At 57.5% G+C, this 16,283-nt stretch overlaps 1 protein-coding gene and 1 long non-coding RNA gene across 2 annotated transcripts; one reads left to right on the top strand and one right to left on the bottom strand.

Moving 5' to 3' along the window:
* Positions 1-232: 232 nt before the first annotated feature.
* LOC306815734 (uncharacterized protein) lies at positions 233-3,252 on the bottom strand (the record flags this gene model as incomplete). Its single annotated transcript, XM_079332287.1, has 5 exons — positions 233-239; positions 338-450; positions 2,629-2,758; positions 2,892-3,037; positions 3,217-3,252. The coding sequence occupies 5 exons, from the start codon at positions 3,250-3,252 to the stop codon at positions 233-235; spliced, it is 432 nt and encodes a 143-aa protein (XP_079188413.1).
* An 8,941-nt stretch (positions 3,253-12,193) lies between these two features.
* Positions 12,194-12,594, top strand: LOC306815737. Its single transcript, XR_013777455.1, has 3 exons — positions 12,194-12,216; positions 12,307-12,386; positions 12,473-12,594. It is a non-coding gene; the product is annotated as an uncharacterized lncRNA (long non-coding RNA).
* The last annotated feature ends 3,689 nt before the right edge of the window (positions 12,595-16,283 follow it).

Raw genomic sequence — 16,283 nt, 5'->3', positions numbered from 1 at the left:
TGACCCCATCCAATCTAAAAGTGCCAATGTGTCACCCAACATGGATGACAGGGAGAAGAAGGAGGAAAAGGTGTCCACCCCCCAAATTCTCCATCTTGGCCACGTGTCCCTTATCATAAACATTCAAAAAAACCTATTTATCTACATTCTAACAATCTAATTTACACTTTACTAATTTTGGCAGCTTGTTTCCATTCTCCTTGTGCTGACAACTTCCCCCAGGGGTTAGAATTCAGCACCTGTGACACCAGGATCTCACTCAGAGCCTTTGAGACCCTCACCAGGGGGGTTTTGCGACCCCCCAAGGAGGCCAGGGGTAAGCCCTGGGCTCCCACACTTCTGCTGCCTGAGCTGGGCGAGGCACTGGCTGCGCTGCCGGATCTCCTGCTCCTGCTGCCGACCCTCCTCAGTGACGGCCGCCCGCTCGCGCTGCCGCCGCAGCTCCTGGATCTGCCACCACACATCTTGGTCACGGGCGCACTGCCAGAGCTCCCTCTGCTCCTGCTGCAGCTTCTCCTGCTGCAGCTGCTCCTGGTAGGCCCTGTGGGAGAGCTGGGATGCCTCAGGGACCCTGCCACAGCCCCCACACCTGGCACAGCACCTGGGCTGGTACTGGAGCACCCAGAGACACCAGCTGGAACTGGGAGCCTTCTTGGCCACTGCCTGAGCCATCCCTCAGTCCCATGTACCTCACCTGAGCACCCTCTGAAATTCCTGGTGATCCTGCTTCGTCTGCATGGACCAAGTGCTGTTCCTCTGGGCCTCAGCTGCTGTTCCATCCCACCTTCCTCTGTGTCTTCTCTGTCTCCCACCACCGCCATTCCCAGTCTGCAGCCTCTTGGTTCCTCTTGGCCCTCAGAGCATCCTGCCCAAATAGGGAACAGTGCTGGGCTTCCCTCTGGGGCAACTATGAGAACCCTTGTCTTTTGCTTTGGCTCTGCCAGCACGACTCCAGGACACTCCCTGGCTCCAGGGGCTGCTCCTGCAGACCCCCCTGTCACGATCCACTCAATCCGAGCGAGAGTCATGATTGTTCATTTGACCCCAGGGTGCAAAAGACAAAAGCAAGAGACTCAGGTTTGATTAGTGGAAAGCAGTAATACAGTTTTTTGCATGCTAACAATCAAGTTTTGCGATAGAGAGAGAGAGAGAGAGATAAAAGCGGAGAGAGAGAGAAAGGATGGGATATAGCTACCAACAGACGGGATGCATCCTCGTGGCCGTCCAACGAAATGAGACGAGATGCATCTTCAATCCGTTGGGGTGAAAGAGATCTCAAAGTCAGTTTGGGGAAAGTCACTTTTTATAGTCCTTTTCCAAATTGAGTAGCCTCTGGACAAAAGGTGGGGAGATTTGTGGACTATTGTGTGTGGAGATCGTGGCCCCATGACACAGGTGTGGTGACAGGGTGCAATAACCAGCACCCTGCAGCACCATGACAAGCACCAGGCACAGCTACAAACAGCCCTTGGCCCTCAAACTCAGCCAGCTCCTCCTTCTCCAGGTACAGCTTTTTCCTGCTCTGCCTCCAAGGCAGCACAGCTCTCCTAAGGAGGACAGATCCACAGGAAGGGGCAGAGTCCAAGGGTGGGACAGACACCAAGGCCGGGACAGAGTCCCAGGGTGTGGTACAGAGCCCAAGGGCAGGACAGAGCCACTGGGTGGGAGAGAATCTCAGGGTGTGGGACTAAGCTCTGGAGTGGGACAGAGCCCCAGGATGGGACAGAGCCCCAGAGTGTGGGACAGAGCCCCAGGACAGCTCCTGCAGCCCCTCCTGAGTGCTCCCTCCTCCTTCTCCTCACTCAGGGCAGGGAGGCTTTGAGCCACCTCCAGAGAATGCCACCAAGTCCCCATAGGACCAGAGCTCTGATTCTGCTGCCTGCTGTTCCCACTCCCTGAGTGTGGCTGATCCAGCACTGCCAATCTATTTCCAGCCAGGTGAAAACTGTGGGAGTCCAGAGTTTTTCCTTGGCTCCTTTGGGGATGCAAAACCCCCCCTGGCAGACCCCTCAGAGACTCCCAAGTGCTGCCCAGGAGCTGCAGGGGCTGGATTTGGCTCCTTGGGAGAATCTGCCCACATTGAGAGAAGAGACACAGAAAATAATGATGAGTAGAGTGTAAATTAGAATGTTAGAATGTAGTATAAGTAGGTTTTTAGATTGTTTATATTAAGGGCCATGTGGCCAAGATGGAGGATTCTGGGTGTGGTGGGCTTCTTCCTCCTTCTTCTTCGTGTCATCCATGCTGAAGTTGCACCCTGGGAACCACAGATTGGATGGGGAAAGAACTGGACATTGTAAAGAGGTTGCATGGCATTGGGGAAAAATTGTAAATATTGTATACGTAGTTTAGAGTACAAAGGCCTTGGCACAGCCCTCCCAGGGGACCTTCTGCTATGGTCGACCTGAAGAGAGGACCTGTGCTGGGCTGGCAGAAACATTTTTAAGATAAGATAAATAAACATCCCTGAAACAACACAAGATCATCTCAAGCTGCTTTCTTGCCGGTGCCTCCGAGAGAACCAGATTTTACCACCTTCATGCCCTCTCTGGGGAGGTCTCACGCCTGAAGAGATCCTCAGAGACGGGACAAAAACCTCCCTGAAGCCCCCCGGTTCCCTGCTCCCACCTTCCTTTCCTCCCTCTTCCTCTGCTCCAGGCGCTCCAGCTGCCTCTGGCCCTCCTGGTACAGATCCTCAGCCCTCAGTGCTCGCTCCTCTGCATTCTGCTCCATCTGCTTCACAATGTGCTGCCTGGCTCTGGGAATATGAGAGCAGAAGGGTTCCCTCTGGATCCAACCAGCTCCCCATCGTGGAAACGCTGCATGGACAGGGCTGGTGTGGCTGGAATGGGCCAGATGCCTCCATGGGCAAGAGGGAGCCTTCTGCCCACCTGATCAGCTCCTGCTTCCTGCAGCGCTCCAGCTCCTCCTGCACTTCCATGCCCTTCTCCCACTCCATTTCAAACATGTTGCCCAGGCACTTCTCCTCCTCTGCCAGTTTTTTGTGGATCATTCGCTTCTCCAGCACTTGCTTGTCCTAGATCATGTTGTACTTGGAACTGAGGAACAGCTGTGGGGACAAGAGGTGAATGTGGCTCGAAGCTGCACTGGGACCCAGGAGACGGGAGGGCAGGGGAAGAAGAGGAAGAGCTGGGAGCACAAGGAGCAGGGGAGACTCAGTCAGGGCCAGGTGACAGCAGGGAGCGCTGGCCCTACCATGTTCAGTTCCTGCATCTCCTGCTCCAGCCTCATCCTCGTCACAGCTTCTGCTCCTCCTGCTGCTCCTCCTCTTCCACATGTCTCCGATGGTCTCTCTCATCCTCCAGTTCTGCCTTTCTCTGCTCCTCTATCTGGGCCTTTTTCAGGGCTTGCTGCAGGGACATGTCCCAATCTGGGGTTTCTCCTTTGCCCCGAGATCACCCCAGAGGAACACGAAGATAGTTCAAACCCTGGTTTTCTCTGAAGCTGCCGAAGAGAGATTGCCAGAGACGGTTTTCTCTTTTCCCAAGGATTGTTTATTATTTCTTATCTCTGGGACTTTTTGCCTGGCCAGCAGTGGTCTGCTCAGCCTGGCATCCATGGTGGAATCTTCCTGGTGAAGGCAGGGCTCATCTTATTTAGTTAGTACTATGTATTTGAGAGAGTCCGTCTGAGCCTCTCGTCTGTTTCTGCCCAACGACCCTCGCCTGAGGCCTGCACTGCCCAGGGATGGGAGGAACGCAAAGTGACTGTTACGCAGGTGATGCCTACCAGGACTGGTTTCTCATGACAACTAGTCACGGGGAGTTTACTCAACAAGCTCCCACAGATGAAAGAACAATGGACTGGTCAGTATGGGCTGCCCTGCGTGTGTTCATGACGACAAAGATGGTCTGATGTGCCTTGAAGCATCCTGTTTCCACCTGTTCCCCCGCGTAACGAGTTCCACATACAATAGTCCATAAATCTTCTCACCTTTTGGCCAGAAGCCACTCGCTTTGGGAAAGGACTATAAAAGTGACTTTCGCAAAGGAGACCCCCGAGATCTCCCCAGACAGCAACAGACATCTATTGGCTGCTCCACGAGGATTCGTCTGCCCGTCTTGGTAGCTATAATCCCGACCCCCCTTTCTCTCTCTCTCTCTCTCTCTCTGTCCCACTATCGCATTTTGGTTGGCACTAAATAAAGTGCATTTCTGTAGAAGTAAACTGGTTTTGTCCCCTGCTGTGTCTTTTGCGCTCTAAGATCCATAAAAGAACCAGTCGCGACTCGCTCTTGAATTGGGCGGACCGTGACAGTATTACATGTTTACAAAATTTTCCCAATACAATACAATTTTATTAAATGGTCCAGCCCTGACCCCATCCAATCCAAAAGTGCCAACGTGTCACTCAACATGGATGACAGGGAGAAGAAGGAGGAAAAGGTGTCCACCCCCCCAAATTCTCCATCTTTGCCACGTATCCCTTTTCATAAACATTCCCAAAAGTCTATTTATCTATGTTCTAACAATCTAATTTACACTTCACTAATTTTGGCAGCTTGTTTCCATTCTCCTTGTGCTGACAACTTCCCCCAGGGGTTAGAATTCAGCACCTGTGACACCAGGGTCTCACTCAGAGTCGTTGAGACCCTTGCCAGGGGGGTTTTGAGACCGCCCAGGAGGCCAGGGGTACGCCCTGGGCTCCCACAGGACAGAGAGTGCTGCCCAATCCTGGGCACCTTCCCGAGGGCTCGCAGGGGTCACGCTTCAGGTGCCGCATTCCCGGCACCGAGTAGGGACATGATGGGCTCCTGGAGACCTGGCACGGCCATGGGCACCCCTTCCCACAGCTCTGGGCTGACACCCCGTGTCCTTGGAAGCCTGGGAGTGCTGGGCTCAATTCCAGGGATGCTGCCCAGCTCTGAGTCTTGCAGCCTCCCCTGTACCCCAAAACATGAGGGCCAAAAGGGACCCCCTTGTTGAAGTCACCACCCCTCAAACCCAGATGCAGAGCAGGAAAAGGAGGAGATGCCAACAAGCAGGAGGGGAGATGCCCACAAAGCCAGCATCCTGTCTGGCTTTCAGGGTCTTCAGCCTGTCCCAGTGCTCCACAATAGTTGGGGCTTGAGTTGATTCCTTGACTCTCTCAAGTTCCTTTTCTCCAATTATGAGACATAGTTGAGGCTTCTCCTGGAGAAATGCTGGGGAGCACAAAGAAGGAGCTCAGTGGCACAGAGACCCCAACAGCTCTTGGTGTTCCCTAGGCTGCCTGAGCTGCCCACTTGGCCACCAAGCCAGACCAGAGCAATGCAGGAATCACTGGTGAAGCCGTGGGGACCTGGTTCTCTCGTTTTGGGGCAAGGCAGGAAGGGAAAGTATGGTGCAAGTGGCACCAGGCTGGGATACAGGGGGAAGGATTCCCAGGGGTGGCCAGGGCACACAGCCAATCCCTGCTCCCAGAGATTCTGGGATGCTGCACTGACAGCCATTCCCCAAAACCCCTCAGGATTCAGGCACAGTCTTACATGAGGTCCCAGATCAAGTCCTCGGTGATGATTCTGGTGGTCTTTGGTTTGTATGTGATGGAAGGTGTGATCCCTTAGGATCTTTAGGCACATCCTGAAGGGTCACAATGGGGCTGCTGGTGTTAGTGCTGTTTGGGAAAGGATGATGTGAGGGATCCAAAACCCCCACACTCAGCTCTCCCTGAACACTCACTGATCCTGGGAGGAGCTCTGGACCCTCGGGGGCAGGACAGAAGGGGCCGGAGGGATTGGGGGTCAGAGGGAGATCCCAGCTGAGATCCCCAGGGGAGAGACCTTGGGAATGACGGACGGGAATCCCGGTGGGTGAAGCTGCTGACGGAGGGGGAGGAGCCCCCGGCACGGAGGGACCGGGACCCTGTGCCGGCAGCCGCAGCTGCCATGGCACTGCCAGTGCCGGTGCTGTTGTAGAGTGTGGGAGGTGTGACAATGTCCCTGAGCCGACTGTCACAATGTGATGGAACCAACGGCTGGGATGTGTCTGAGCCCATCGTGACAGCGTGCCTGAAGCCACTGTCATGACATGTCGGGAGTGACTATTGCCAGGCAGCTTCCCCAGCAGCTCCCGGGACTCACGGGATGTCCTGGAGCAGATATGGGATAGAGGGCAGGGGGTGGGTGTGGAAGCTCCAGAAGCTGGGAAGTGCAAATCCAAGGGATGGCAGAGATGGAATTGCTGCAGCCAAGAGGAGCCCGAGGCTGCGAGAGGAACAGCCCTGCAGGGAGGAAGGAGGGGCACGAGGGGCTCTGGAGATTCCCTGGCAGCCCGTGGGGGTCCCCGGGGAGCAGAGACCCCCCTGCAACCCTGCAGGAGCCCCTGGCAGAGCAGGGGGTGCCCAAAGGGGCTGTGATCCCGTGGGAATCCCCTGCTGGAGCACTTCGGACAGAGCTGCAGCCCATGGGAAGGACTCGTGCTGGACAAGTCCCTGGAGAAGGGTCTCCCTGGAAAACAGGGACCCCACCTTGGCTGAGCAGCGGCAGAAAAATCCTGTGCTGAACTGCCCGGGAACCCATTCCCAATTCCTTGTGCAGATGGAGAGAGGAGAGCCTGGGAATGAGTTTGTGTGTTAAGAAGGGTTTTTTGACTTCTCCTTATCCTGCTCTGATCTTATCAGCAATAAATTAAATGAAAATCGCTGATTGTGAGCCTGTTTCTCCCGTGGCAGGATTTGATGAGCCATCTCTCCTGGTGCTTGTCTCAAACCAGGAACCCTTAGTTCAATTTTTTCTCCCTCTTCAGTTGCAGAGGGCAGAGAGACACCGGTGGGTGTGGGGTCATCCAGCCACTGCTACCCACAGCAAGGCAGGAAGGAGGAGGAGGGAGCTGGTAAGATTGTTGAGCAGATTGCTGTTGTCTGCAGCAGTTCTGGGGCTCTCTCAGTGCCTTGGGGATAGGCACCAAATGATCAATTGATGCATTTCTGGACTGGTTCCCTCACAGCTGCCCCTGCAGGGGGATTTCCAGCCAGCCCTGCTCTGAAAACCACCAAAGGGCCTCACAGAGCCACTGCTTGGGCTCACACTGGCTTTTTCTGCTTCTTGCAGGGCTGAGCAAACCACAGCCAGGCCTTTTTTGGCCACAGAAAAAATTCTCACCTTTGCAGCAGCTCGAAAGCTGAGAATCAAAGCCAAGGGGGAGGGGGAAGCCTCAGGTCCTGGCTGCCACCTGGGGCTGGCCAGAGCAGGGCTGGCCAATGCCCATCCCTGGGCACTGGGGCTGGGCCATGGCTGGGCCCAACACTTGGATGGCCACTGGCTTCAAGGAGCAGGAGTTTGGGAGCTCCTTCCAGCCTGGGGCTCCATTCCCCAGCTGCTCTTGCTGGCTCAGATCCTACAGGGGACAAATGAGAATGGGGAAGTCAGGAATTCCCAGATTCACCATCCCCCAGGACTGGACCCTCTTGGGAAGGATGTCCCCCTGGGACAGGATCCCCTCAGACAGGACCCCCTGGATGTGCCCCCCAGAACACAACCTGCCCCTGTGTGACTCTCAGCACAAACAGCCTCTTCCTTCTGCTGCTGGGGAGAGAAAGTGAAAGTGTTGGGGGGGCACAGTGGGCAGCCCAATTCCCCACAGTCTCACCAACCCTCCCTGCACACCCCTCAGCCTCTTTTCTCCCTCTCTGGGCTCCACCTAAACCGTTCCCTGCTCAGGTCCTCCTCAGGAACTGGGGATGAGGAGGCATGGCACAAAAGTAAAGAAAATAAGGAAAACAGAGAAATAAAGAGAGGAAAAAGTCAAGAGCAGGGAAGGGCATAGAAGCAGGACTACCCAGGACCCCCAGATGATGCCTGCCCAGTAAAAGAGCACCCCAGCACTGAGCACTGGATCACCCCAAAATCTGAGGCACCCAGGGAAGCAGCTGTGCCCCACGGGCACACCCAGCCACTGACCATCCCTGGCACCCCCATTCCCCTGGGAACCCAACAATGGAACCCTCATTCCTTACTTACCATCACTTTGGGACCCCCATCCCTGGGATCCATCCCATGGTCACAAAACCTTTCAGGACACATTGTTCCCCGACTCTCATCCCTGAGTGTGAAGCCACTCAACACATGAGAACCTTAATCCCATGGGACCCCATCGCAGGAACCACAGTCTCCTGGACACCCATCCTTGGTGTCCGCCCAACCCTAAACCCCTGCAACACCTCAGCCTCCAAATTCTGGCAAAATCCAGTCCCCAACATGTCCCACCATCACTCCCATGTCCCACAAGGTCCCCAACCTGCCCCCATCCTGTCCACACCCTGCCCCCACCAAGGGCCACCTACACATGAGGATGAGACGTGACCTCGCTTCCTGTCCCTTCATCCCAAGAGCCGCCAGCCAGGGGACGGGTGGCCTCAGCAGCGAGTGACAGCCAGTGCCCATGGCCGGGGACACCAGGATGGCCGGGAAGGTGGCGCTGCTCCTGTGGGGTGAGTGCCCCAGGCACGGGCCTGACGCCCTGGGGATGGGCCCTGGTGAGGCAGAGAGTGGTGGGGAGGGGGCACAGGGGGGCTGTGGGGTCCCCTGAGGTCCCCAAGGCCAGCAGAGCCAGGGCATGGGCATGGAGCCCTGTGTGACCAGAGTCATGGGGTGGCCATGGAGACAGGAATGGGGGAACAGGAATAGGGGAACTGGGATGTGGGGATGGGAACAGGGGGACAGAGATGTGAGGACAAGGATCTGGCCAAAAGAACTTTGGAGCTGGGGCAGCTATGGTGACAGGGACAAGGAGACAGGGATGCAGGGACAGGGACAAGGGCCACATCCCATCCAGATGGGGCATGGGGACAGGTGCCATGGGAATGGGATCATGGCCACAGGATCATGGGGCTGTGGCCATGGGGACAGGTGCTGTAGGGCTGGGGGAGGTGACCTGTGCACACATGGGGTGTCCACAGTGTCCCCATGTCCTGCCTCAGCCCAGAGTGACTGAAGGGTTTCTGTCCTCAAAACCTCCGTGCTGCATCAGTGTTCCTGTGGGGACATTTTGGGGACAGACACCACACCAGGTCCCCCAGGTGCTGCTGTCCCTGCAGGGCCACCCCCACACAGCCCTGTCCCTTCTCCCTTCCAGCCCAGATCCTCGGCCTTGCTAATGAGTCCTCGGGGGATGCCATGTCCCTGCCCTTCTGTCCCCAGCCCCGTGGTGGCCCTGGCAGGCTGGTGTCCCCTGTCACCTGCAGGTGCCCAGAGCACCCAGCTGCTGGTGGATCCCCCCTGGACGCCGGCGGTGCTGTGGGACCGGGTGACACTGACCTGCCAGGGCTCGGGGACCGACGGTGCCACCACCTGGTACAAGGACGGGCGGCGCTGACAGCAGGAGGGACGCAACAGCTTCACTGTCACTGAGAGTGGCACCTACACGTCACAGACCCGGCAGTGGGATCAGCCTCCTCGTTGTGGTGTCAAATGGTGAGGGGGGATCTGAAATGATCAGACTGGTTTCCTGATAAGTCTGGGCTGGCTCCACGCCATGGGTGGCCTCACACCCTTCGAGTGGCCAGAAACTGTCCCCTCCATACATAAACATCCCAGTGCATCCCAGTACACCCCAGTGTGGTGGGACCCCCATGGTGACAACTGTGCCATGGGGCTGCTCCTGATGTCCCTGGCACCCTCCTGTGCAGTGGACACTCCACCCAGATGTCCCCAGTGCCATGGGCACCCACTTTGGACCTGTCTCGGGCTCCTCATTGTGACGGGACCCTCCTGTCCCACAGAGCCGCTGGTGCTGCAGGTGTCAGCAGGGGCATTGCTGGAGGGGGACACGGTGACACTGCGCTGCCGGAGCCGGCAGGACAATCCTGTCACCAGGGTGCAGTTTTACAAGGACGAGAAGGATCTCAGGGGGTCCCTCAGGGGCACCGAGCTCTCCCTGTCGCCCCTGGAGCTGCACAACAGCGGGACCTACCGCTGCGGTGGCTGGGTGGCACCAGGAACGTCACTGTCAGCACCGGTGACAGTGATAGTGCACGGTGAGCACCCCCACGGCTGGAACCCCAATATCCTGACACGTCCAAAGCCACTTCTCAGTGGACTGAGAGTCACAGTTCTCACCCCTATCTCCTTCCCAGAGCTCTTCACGGTGCCGGCACTGAAGGGTCCCCCTGAGCTCATTGATGGGTCTCCCCTCAATCTCAGCTGCCTCAGCACCCCCAGCCCCCTGCGGCCCCCAGCCCCCCTCCGGTACCGCTTCTACCGGGACAGGCAGTTGGTGGGGGGCCCGCAGGGGTCCCCGCAGCTCCTGGTGCCCGCCGTGGGGGTCTCCCACTCGGGGAATTACAGCTGCGAGGTGCACTCCGAGGGGGGGGCCGTGCGGAAGAGCAGCGCCCGGCTCGGCGTCACGGTGCACAGTGAGTGCGGGGATGGGCAGGGGGAGCCCCCACAGCCCTCTGAAATCTCTCATCCCTGCTCAACCCTCTGTGTGCCACCGTGCTCAGCTCTCTTCCTGGGCCCCTGCATTGCTTTCCCTGTTGCCTTCATCCATTGCTGGGGTCCCTCCATTGTCCACAGGTCCCACCATCCTTTTCTGCATCGCCATAATCTTCCCTTCAACCTTTTCCATGTGTCCCCCCCCCCGGTCTCCGAACCACCTTCTTCCTCACTGGGTTCCTCCCTCCCCTCTCTGATCCTCCCTCTCCCTGATTCCCTCACTGCTCCCTGGTTTCTCCCACACCTCCCATGTCTCCAATCCCTCCTGTGTCTCCCTGCAGCGGTCCCGCTCTCGGGGGTGTCCCTGTCAGTGTAGCCCCCCGGGGGACAGGTTGCAGTTGGGGACCACCTGGTGCTGAGCTGCACGGTGGCCATGGGAACAGGTCCCCTGTCCTTCTCCTGGCACTGGGGGGGCTTGGGGACACCGCTGAGCACTGGCCCCCGCCTGGAGTTTCGGCATGTTGGGTACAATGACAGCGGCCAGTACCAGTGCTGAGTCAGCGACGGGGACAATGTGGTCGAGAGCCCCACACTGAACGTCACAGTCCTGGGTGAGTGGGACCCTTGGGCTGGGGGTGACCCTATCCACAGCATCCCAGATTCCACACATTCCCATTCCACCTCATCCCCCCCATCAGTCCCAGCCCAGCCCAGCCCAGCTCACAGCCCCCACCACTGGGTGTCACAGACCAGGGCAACTGGGACCATCTGGCTCCAGGTGTCCCCACTCAGGACATCCAAGCCATGCGTCCCTAACCCATCTGTCACATTCCCCACTGCACATCAGATCACATTCCCCCTGCTGAACGTGACCCTCCCAGGGCTCTGAGACCCTTGGCACTGGGTTTGATGCCCCTGCTGATATGCCTCATGGCATCCATCACATCCCACCCACGCCATTCCATCCACCCCATCACCAGGTGACAACCATCCCCCTCCTTGGACACAGCATCCCTCATCCCACCCTCACCTCATCCTCATCCTCCACCCCTCATCCATCACATGCCATCATACCACACCACATGATGACCCCCAGCACCACGAGGACATTGTCCTGGGTGAAGGAGCCCCTCTGTCTCCAGGTGCCACCATGCAGACTCCCTCATCCCCTGCCACAGTGTGCCAGCCCCTCCTCCTGGCTTCAGCCCTTTCTCTGTCCCCACAGTGCCTGTGACACCACAGGGACACTGGAACAGAGGTGAGGTCACACGGGGTCACTGGGATTGCAGGACCTCTGCAGTGACAGGTGACCCTGATGTGTCCCTTTTGTCCCCAGCAGTGGCTGCAGGCCTTGGCGGGTGCCTCCTATTCCTGGTCCTGCTCGTGGGTGGAGCTGTGGGCTGGCACCGGAGGATTAACATGAGTGAGTGACAATGGGGACAATGGGGGCCCCGGGAGAGCTATGGGATCACCTAAATGTGGGGATAATGGTATGGCATCCACAGCCCCTGCCATGGGCCGCGCTGAGTGCTCAGGACCTTTGCTCAAGGACCTGAAGGATTTGGAGTGGTGTTGGCCTTGCAAGCATTTGAGGGAATCTTTCAGTGATCCTGGAGGAATTTGGAGGGTCCCCTCCCTGCCAGGCTTGAGCTTCTGGAGGCTGAGGAAGTCCAGAGCACTGGAGTGGTTCAGGGGTTCTGGAGTCACCAAGGAAGCTCAGGGTTGCTGGGGGATATTGAGGGTGCAGTGGGGTTTGAGGATCCCTGAGAGGTTTCGGATCCCTGAGGACCCCACAGTCACCCCTCCCCTGTTTCATTTGCAGCTGACAGGAAGCAGCAGAAAAGGTGAGTGTGATGCTCACACCAAACTCTGGCTTTTGACCCCAACCCCCAGGACCTCCCACTCCCACCTACACATACCATTTATTCCCTCAGGGTCCCCCCGCAACCCCCGCTCCCCCCAGAGGAGGGGGAGGTGCTGTACACCCACGTCGTGAGCACCAAGCAGACGGGGGGTGAGTCCGGGCTGGGACACATGCAGAGGGACATGTCACCCATGAGTGTCCCCCTGCCCAGAGGCCATAGCCAGTGTCTCTCACAGTGTCCCCCTGTGCCACCACACTCCAGGATCCCCAGGTGACCTACGCGGAGCTGCCAGCAACCCATGGGCAATCACGGGAATGCGGGGACATCTATGGGAATGTGCTGTGACACTCTGGGCACAGATGGGACTGGGGCACTGGTTGCACTTGGAGCACTGGGGGTACTGGGGTAACCCCATCATGTGGCAGTCACACACGTGTGACTCCCATACTGCTCCCATTGGAGCCCAACATTCACGGGTAGGAGGGTACAAGTGGGGGGTCACGGGTGAAGCAGCACAGGGACACTAAAGCTCCCCATGCCCCCAAAACCCCCAAGGGCTTCCTCACCCCCATTGCATATATGGCTCCCCATTCCATATTCAAGTGCTCCCAGAATTCTCAGACACTTCCCCATTCCCTCCCTACTGTGCTCCCAGTACCCCCAAGGGCTCCCTATTTCCCCTCCCAGTGCCTCTCCATTGCTCCCAGTACATCCATGGGATTCTCATTCTCCCTCCCAATACCCCTGTGCTCCCAGCGACTCTGCAATGCCCCTCTCAGCACTCCCAGTACACCCACAGTTCCTAATCTTGCTCCCAGTGCCTGGGGAACACAGGACTTGTTGCCTTCTTATTGGCACCAAAATGCAGCTTTTTGGTTCAGCTGGCAGTGGTGGTGTTTCTTTGTTCAGCTCTGTTGAGCTTTAGGAACGGCATTCTGCAATGTTGGGCTGCCACTAGAAACCAGTGCTCAGGATTCCCTTCTGCCCTGTCTCAAACCCCTCCTCTGCCGTATTCTCCACGCGATGATGTCACAAATGCCCTGGGGGCGTTCCAGAGACTCTTCCTTTTCCAGAGCAGTGGGGATCAGGCTGTGGCACAGAGTGGGGTGTTAGGGACAGGAGAAATTGGATGTCTCAAGACATTTTGGAACACCTGAATTTGGCAGGGCTGGTTTAGGCCTTGCTTTTGGTGACACAAGGCCTTGTGTGTCAGTCAGTCTGTCAGCCATGGCACACTGAGGACAGTGGGATGCTCTGCCAAACCCATCTCCGGAGTGGCCAAGTGACCAGGAGTTCCACCTTGGAATAGGGGCCTTGAAGGCCCCAGGGCTTTAAAGGCAGAGCATGAGGTGGCCAAGTGTCTGAACGTGTCTTCTCTTTGAGTATTTGCCCCATTCATGCTGGAACCCACGAGTTGGAAACTGTCTTGGTTTAAAAGAAAAACATCTGCCAAGGAAAGCAGGAACCTTCCTGGAATGGAAAGAGAACCCATCCTTCCAAATTTTTATAACTGTTGCAATTATGGGGCTTCCAGGTAAAAATTTAAGAAAAGGAGCAACAGGTAATCCTTAGGAAATTTATAGAACAGAACAGAACAAACACCAAGACAAGACAAAAAATATCGAACCAGCTCAGGGCTGTTTGTTCGTCCTTGGTGCAGTTCTGGCCACAGCTAGTAAAGGATGATGTAGGGAGCACTCCCGGCCAGCAGGGGGCGCTGCAGGGAGCACTCCCGCCCAGCAAGGGGCGCTGCAGGGAGCACTCTTGGCCAGCAGGGGGCGCTGCAGGGAGCACTCCCGGCCAGCAGGGGGCGCCCCGGTGCCAGCTCCAACCCCTCAGGGGCCATGGCGGCCTCGGGTGGGAGGGACGAGCCCAAATCGCTCCTTTGGCAATTTCACGCTTTGCACCAATCGGTGCCGGCACCAGCACCGGCAGCGCCCGGGCAGAAGAGACAAAGGATCCTGGTGCCCGGTTGCAGCGCAGCAGTGTCCCGGCCCAGGCACACACCCTACACAACACCTGCCACCGCTGTCCCTGATGGGAATGCAAGGAAGGCACCATCCAACCCCAGGCAGGTCTCAGGCCCACAGCAGCACCTCTCGTGCCTTTCCACCACAATACCTGAAAACCCTCAGCCTCTCACTGCCTTTTCCTCCTTCAGCCCTGGCACAGCAGCTCTGGGAATGTTGAATTCCCCTGGCATGTTGAGGAAAGCAGGTGCTCCTTGCTGACACTGCCAGGGCTCCTCAGGGGCTCCAGAGCACATTTGGAGCTGCTGCTCTTCCTGGGCCACTGCTGGTCCTGACACAGCAGCCGCGGGAGGAGGAGAGGGAGCAGCAGAGCCTTAATGAGCTGTTGTAATTATGGCAGGGGCTCCTAAAGGTCACCTGTGCTGCTGAACCATCCCTGTGCCCAAATACACGGCTCTGCTGCCTCTCCCAGGGATTTTGGGCTACTCTGGCAGCACTGGACACATTTTGAAGCTCAGATGCCCCCAGCTTTGCCCACAAGAAGTTTTTTGGCTGCCGGGATATTCTTGTGGAGCTTCTCCCCTTGGCCACTGCACAGGGATGGGCATTGGCCAGCCCTGCTCTGGCCAGCCCCAGGTGGCAGCCAGGACCTGAGGCTCCCCCCACCCCCTTGGCTTTGATTCTCGCAGCTTTCGAGCTGCTGCAAAGGTGAGAATTCTTTCTATGTCCAAAAAAGGCCTGACTGTGGTTTGCTCAACAACCGGACCAGGACCCTCCTCCTTCCCGAGCTGAGCAGGCAGAGCTGAACAAACCAAAACCATTTCTTCCAGTTTAATCCAAAAGTTGTGTTTTGTGTCCAATAAGAGGGACAAGGTTCCTGTGCCCCCTGGCACTGGGGGAGGGAAGAGAGCCCCTGGGGGTACTGGGAGCACTGGAACGGGGAGCTCTGGGCAGCCCCACATGGGATCCCCCACTGGTGGCCACCTCCCGGGCAGGGTGGGCAACCACGGGAGCCAAGGGCTGGGGGAAACATGGGGGGTGCCCTCAGGCAGGGATCTCCAGTGCCCCCAGTGCCCCCAGTGTCTCCAGTGTCACAGCTCATTCTCGTAGCTGTTACTGGGGTCCCGCTGTCACCCCTGGGGTCCTGGCAGCTCCTCGTGGTCACCTGGGGAATGTGGGGGGGCCTGAGAGACACTCTGGGTTTGGGGTCCTGGGTGGGGGTCACACCCGTGGGTGACGTGTTCCTGTCCCCCTCCACATGCTCACCCCCTGCCCACTCGGTGCACACCACACTGAGGTCCAGGGCCTCCCCCTCCTCCAGGGCTGTCCTGTGGGAATAAGGGGGAGGTCTGGGCAAGTAGGAAAGAGGAGTCCCAGCCAGAGGGCCCTCCCCCCCACTGGTCATGGGGCTTCCTGGTGACTGCAAATAAAAGGGGAGAGGGGGACTGTGGGGATCCTGGGACCTCTGAATCTTTCTGGGACCTCAGCTGCTCCAAACACCCATGGCACCCCCAAATCCTTACTGGAGCCCCAATTCTCACCACACCCCTCACTGCTCCCAAACACTCCAAGCACTCCTGAACCCCATGCCAACTGTGCCCCTGACCCTCCCAGTATCCCTGACCCTCTGAACAACAAAACTCGAAGCCTGACAGGGAGGGGCTACCCCCAATCTCCCCCATGACCCCAAAAAATCCCTCAATATCCCTGCAAGACCTCCAAGAGCTCCCCAAACCCTCCAGAATCTCCCAGTGACATGCCAGTGTTCCTAAACACCCAGCCAGGGATGTGTCTGGGGCCCAACCAAGACACTCCAAATTCTCCCCACAAGGCACAGGATACATAGCCAAGGTCACCGTGTGTGGGAATCTCTGTGTGGGACGGTCATCAGGACAAACTCAGGCGCTCTCTATATTCTGGTCTTGAAGTTTGCAGTTTATTGTAAAGGGCGTGGGTGCAAAGGGCCCTGCTGAGAGCTGCCAGCTGCAGCTCAGAGCAGGACAGAAAGAGAGTGGGGGTAAGGAATTCTAAGAGATAAGAGGGGGGAGTAAGAGGTAAGAGAGAGAGAAGTAAGAG

This window comes from Erithacus rubecula, assembly GCF_903797595.1.
Source record: "Erithacus rubecula genome assembly, contig: scaffold_205_arrow_ctg1, whole genome shotgun sequence".
Taxonomy (NCBI): domain Eukaryota; kingdom Metazoa; phylum Chordata; class Aves; order Passeriformes; family Muscicapidae; genus Erithacus; species Erithacus rubecula.
This window is presented reverse-complemented; position numbering and strand designations above follow the sequence as displayed.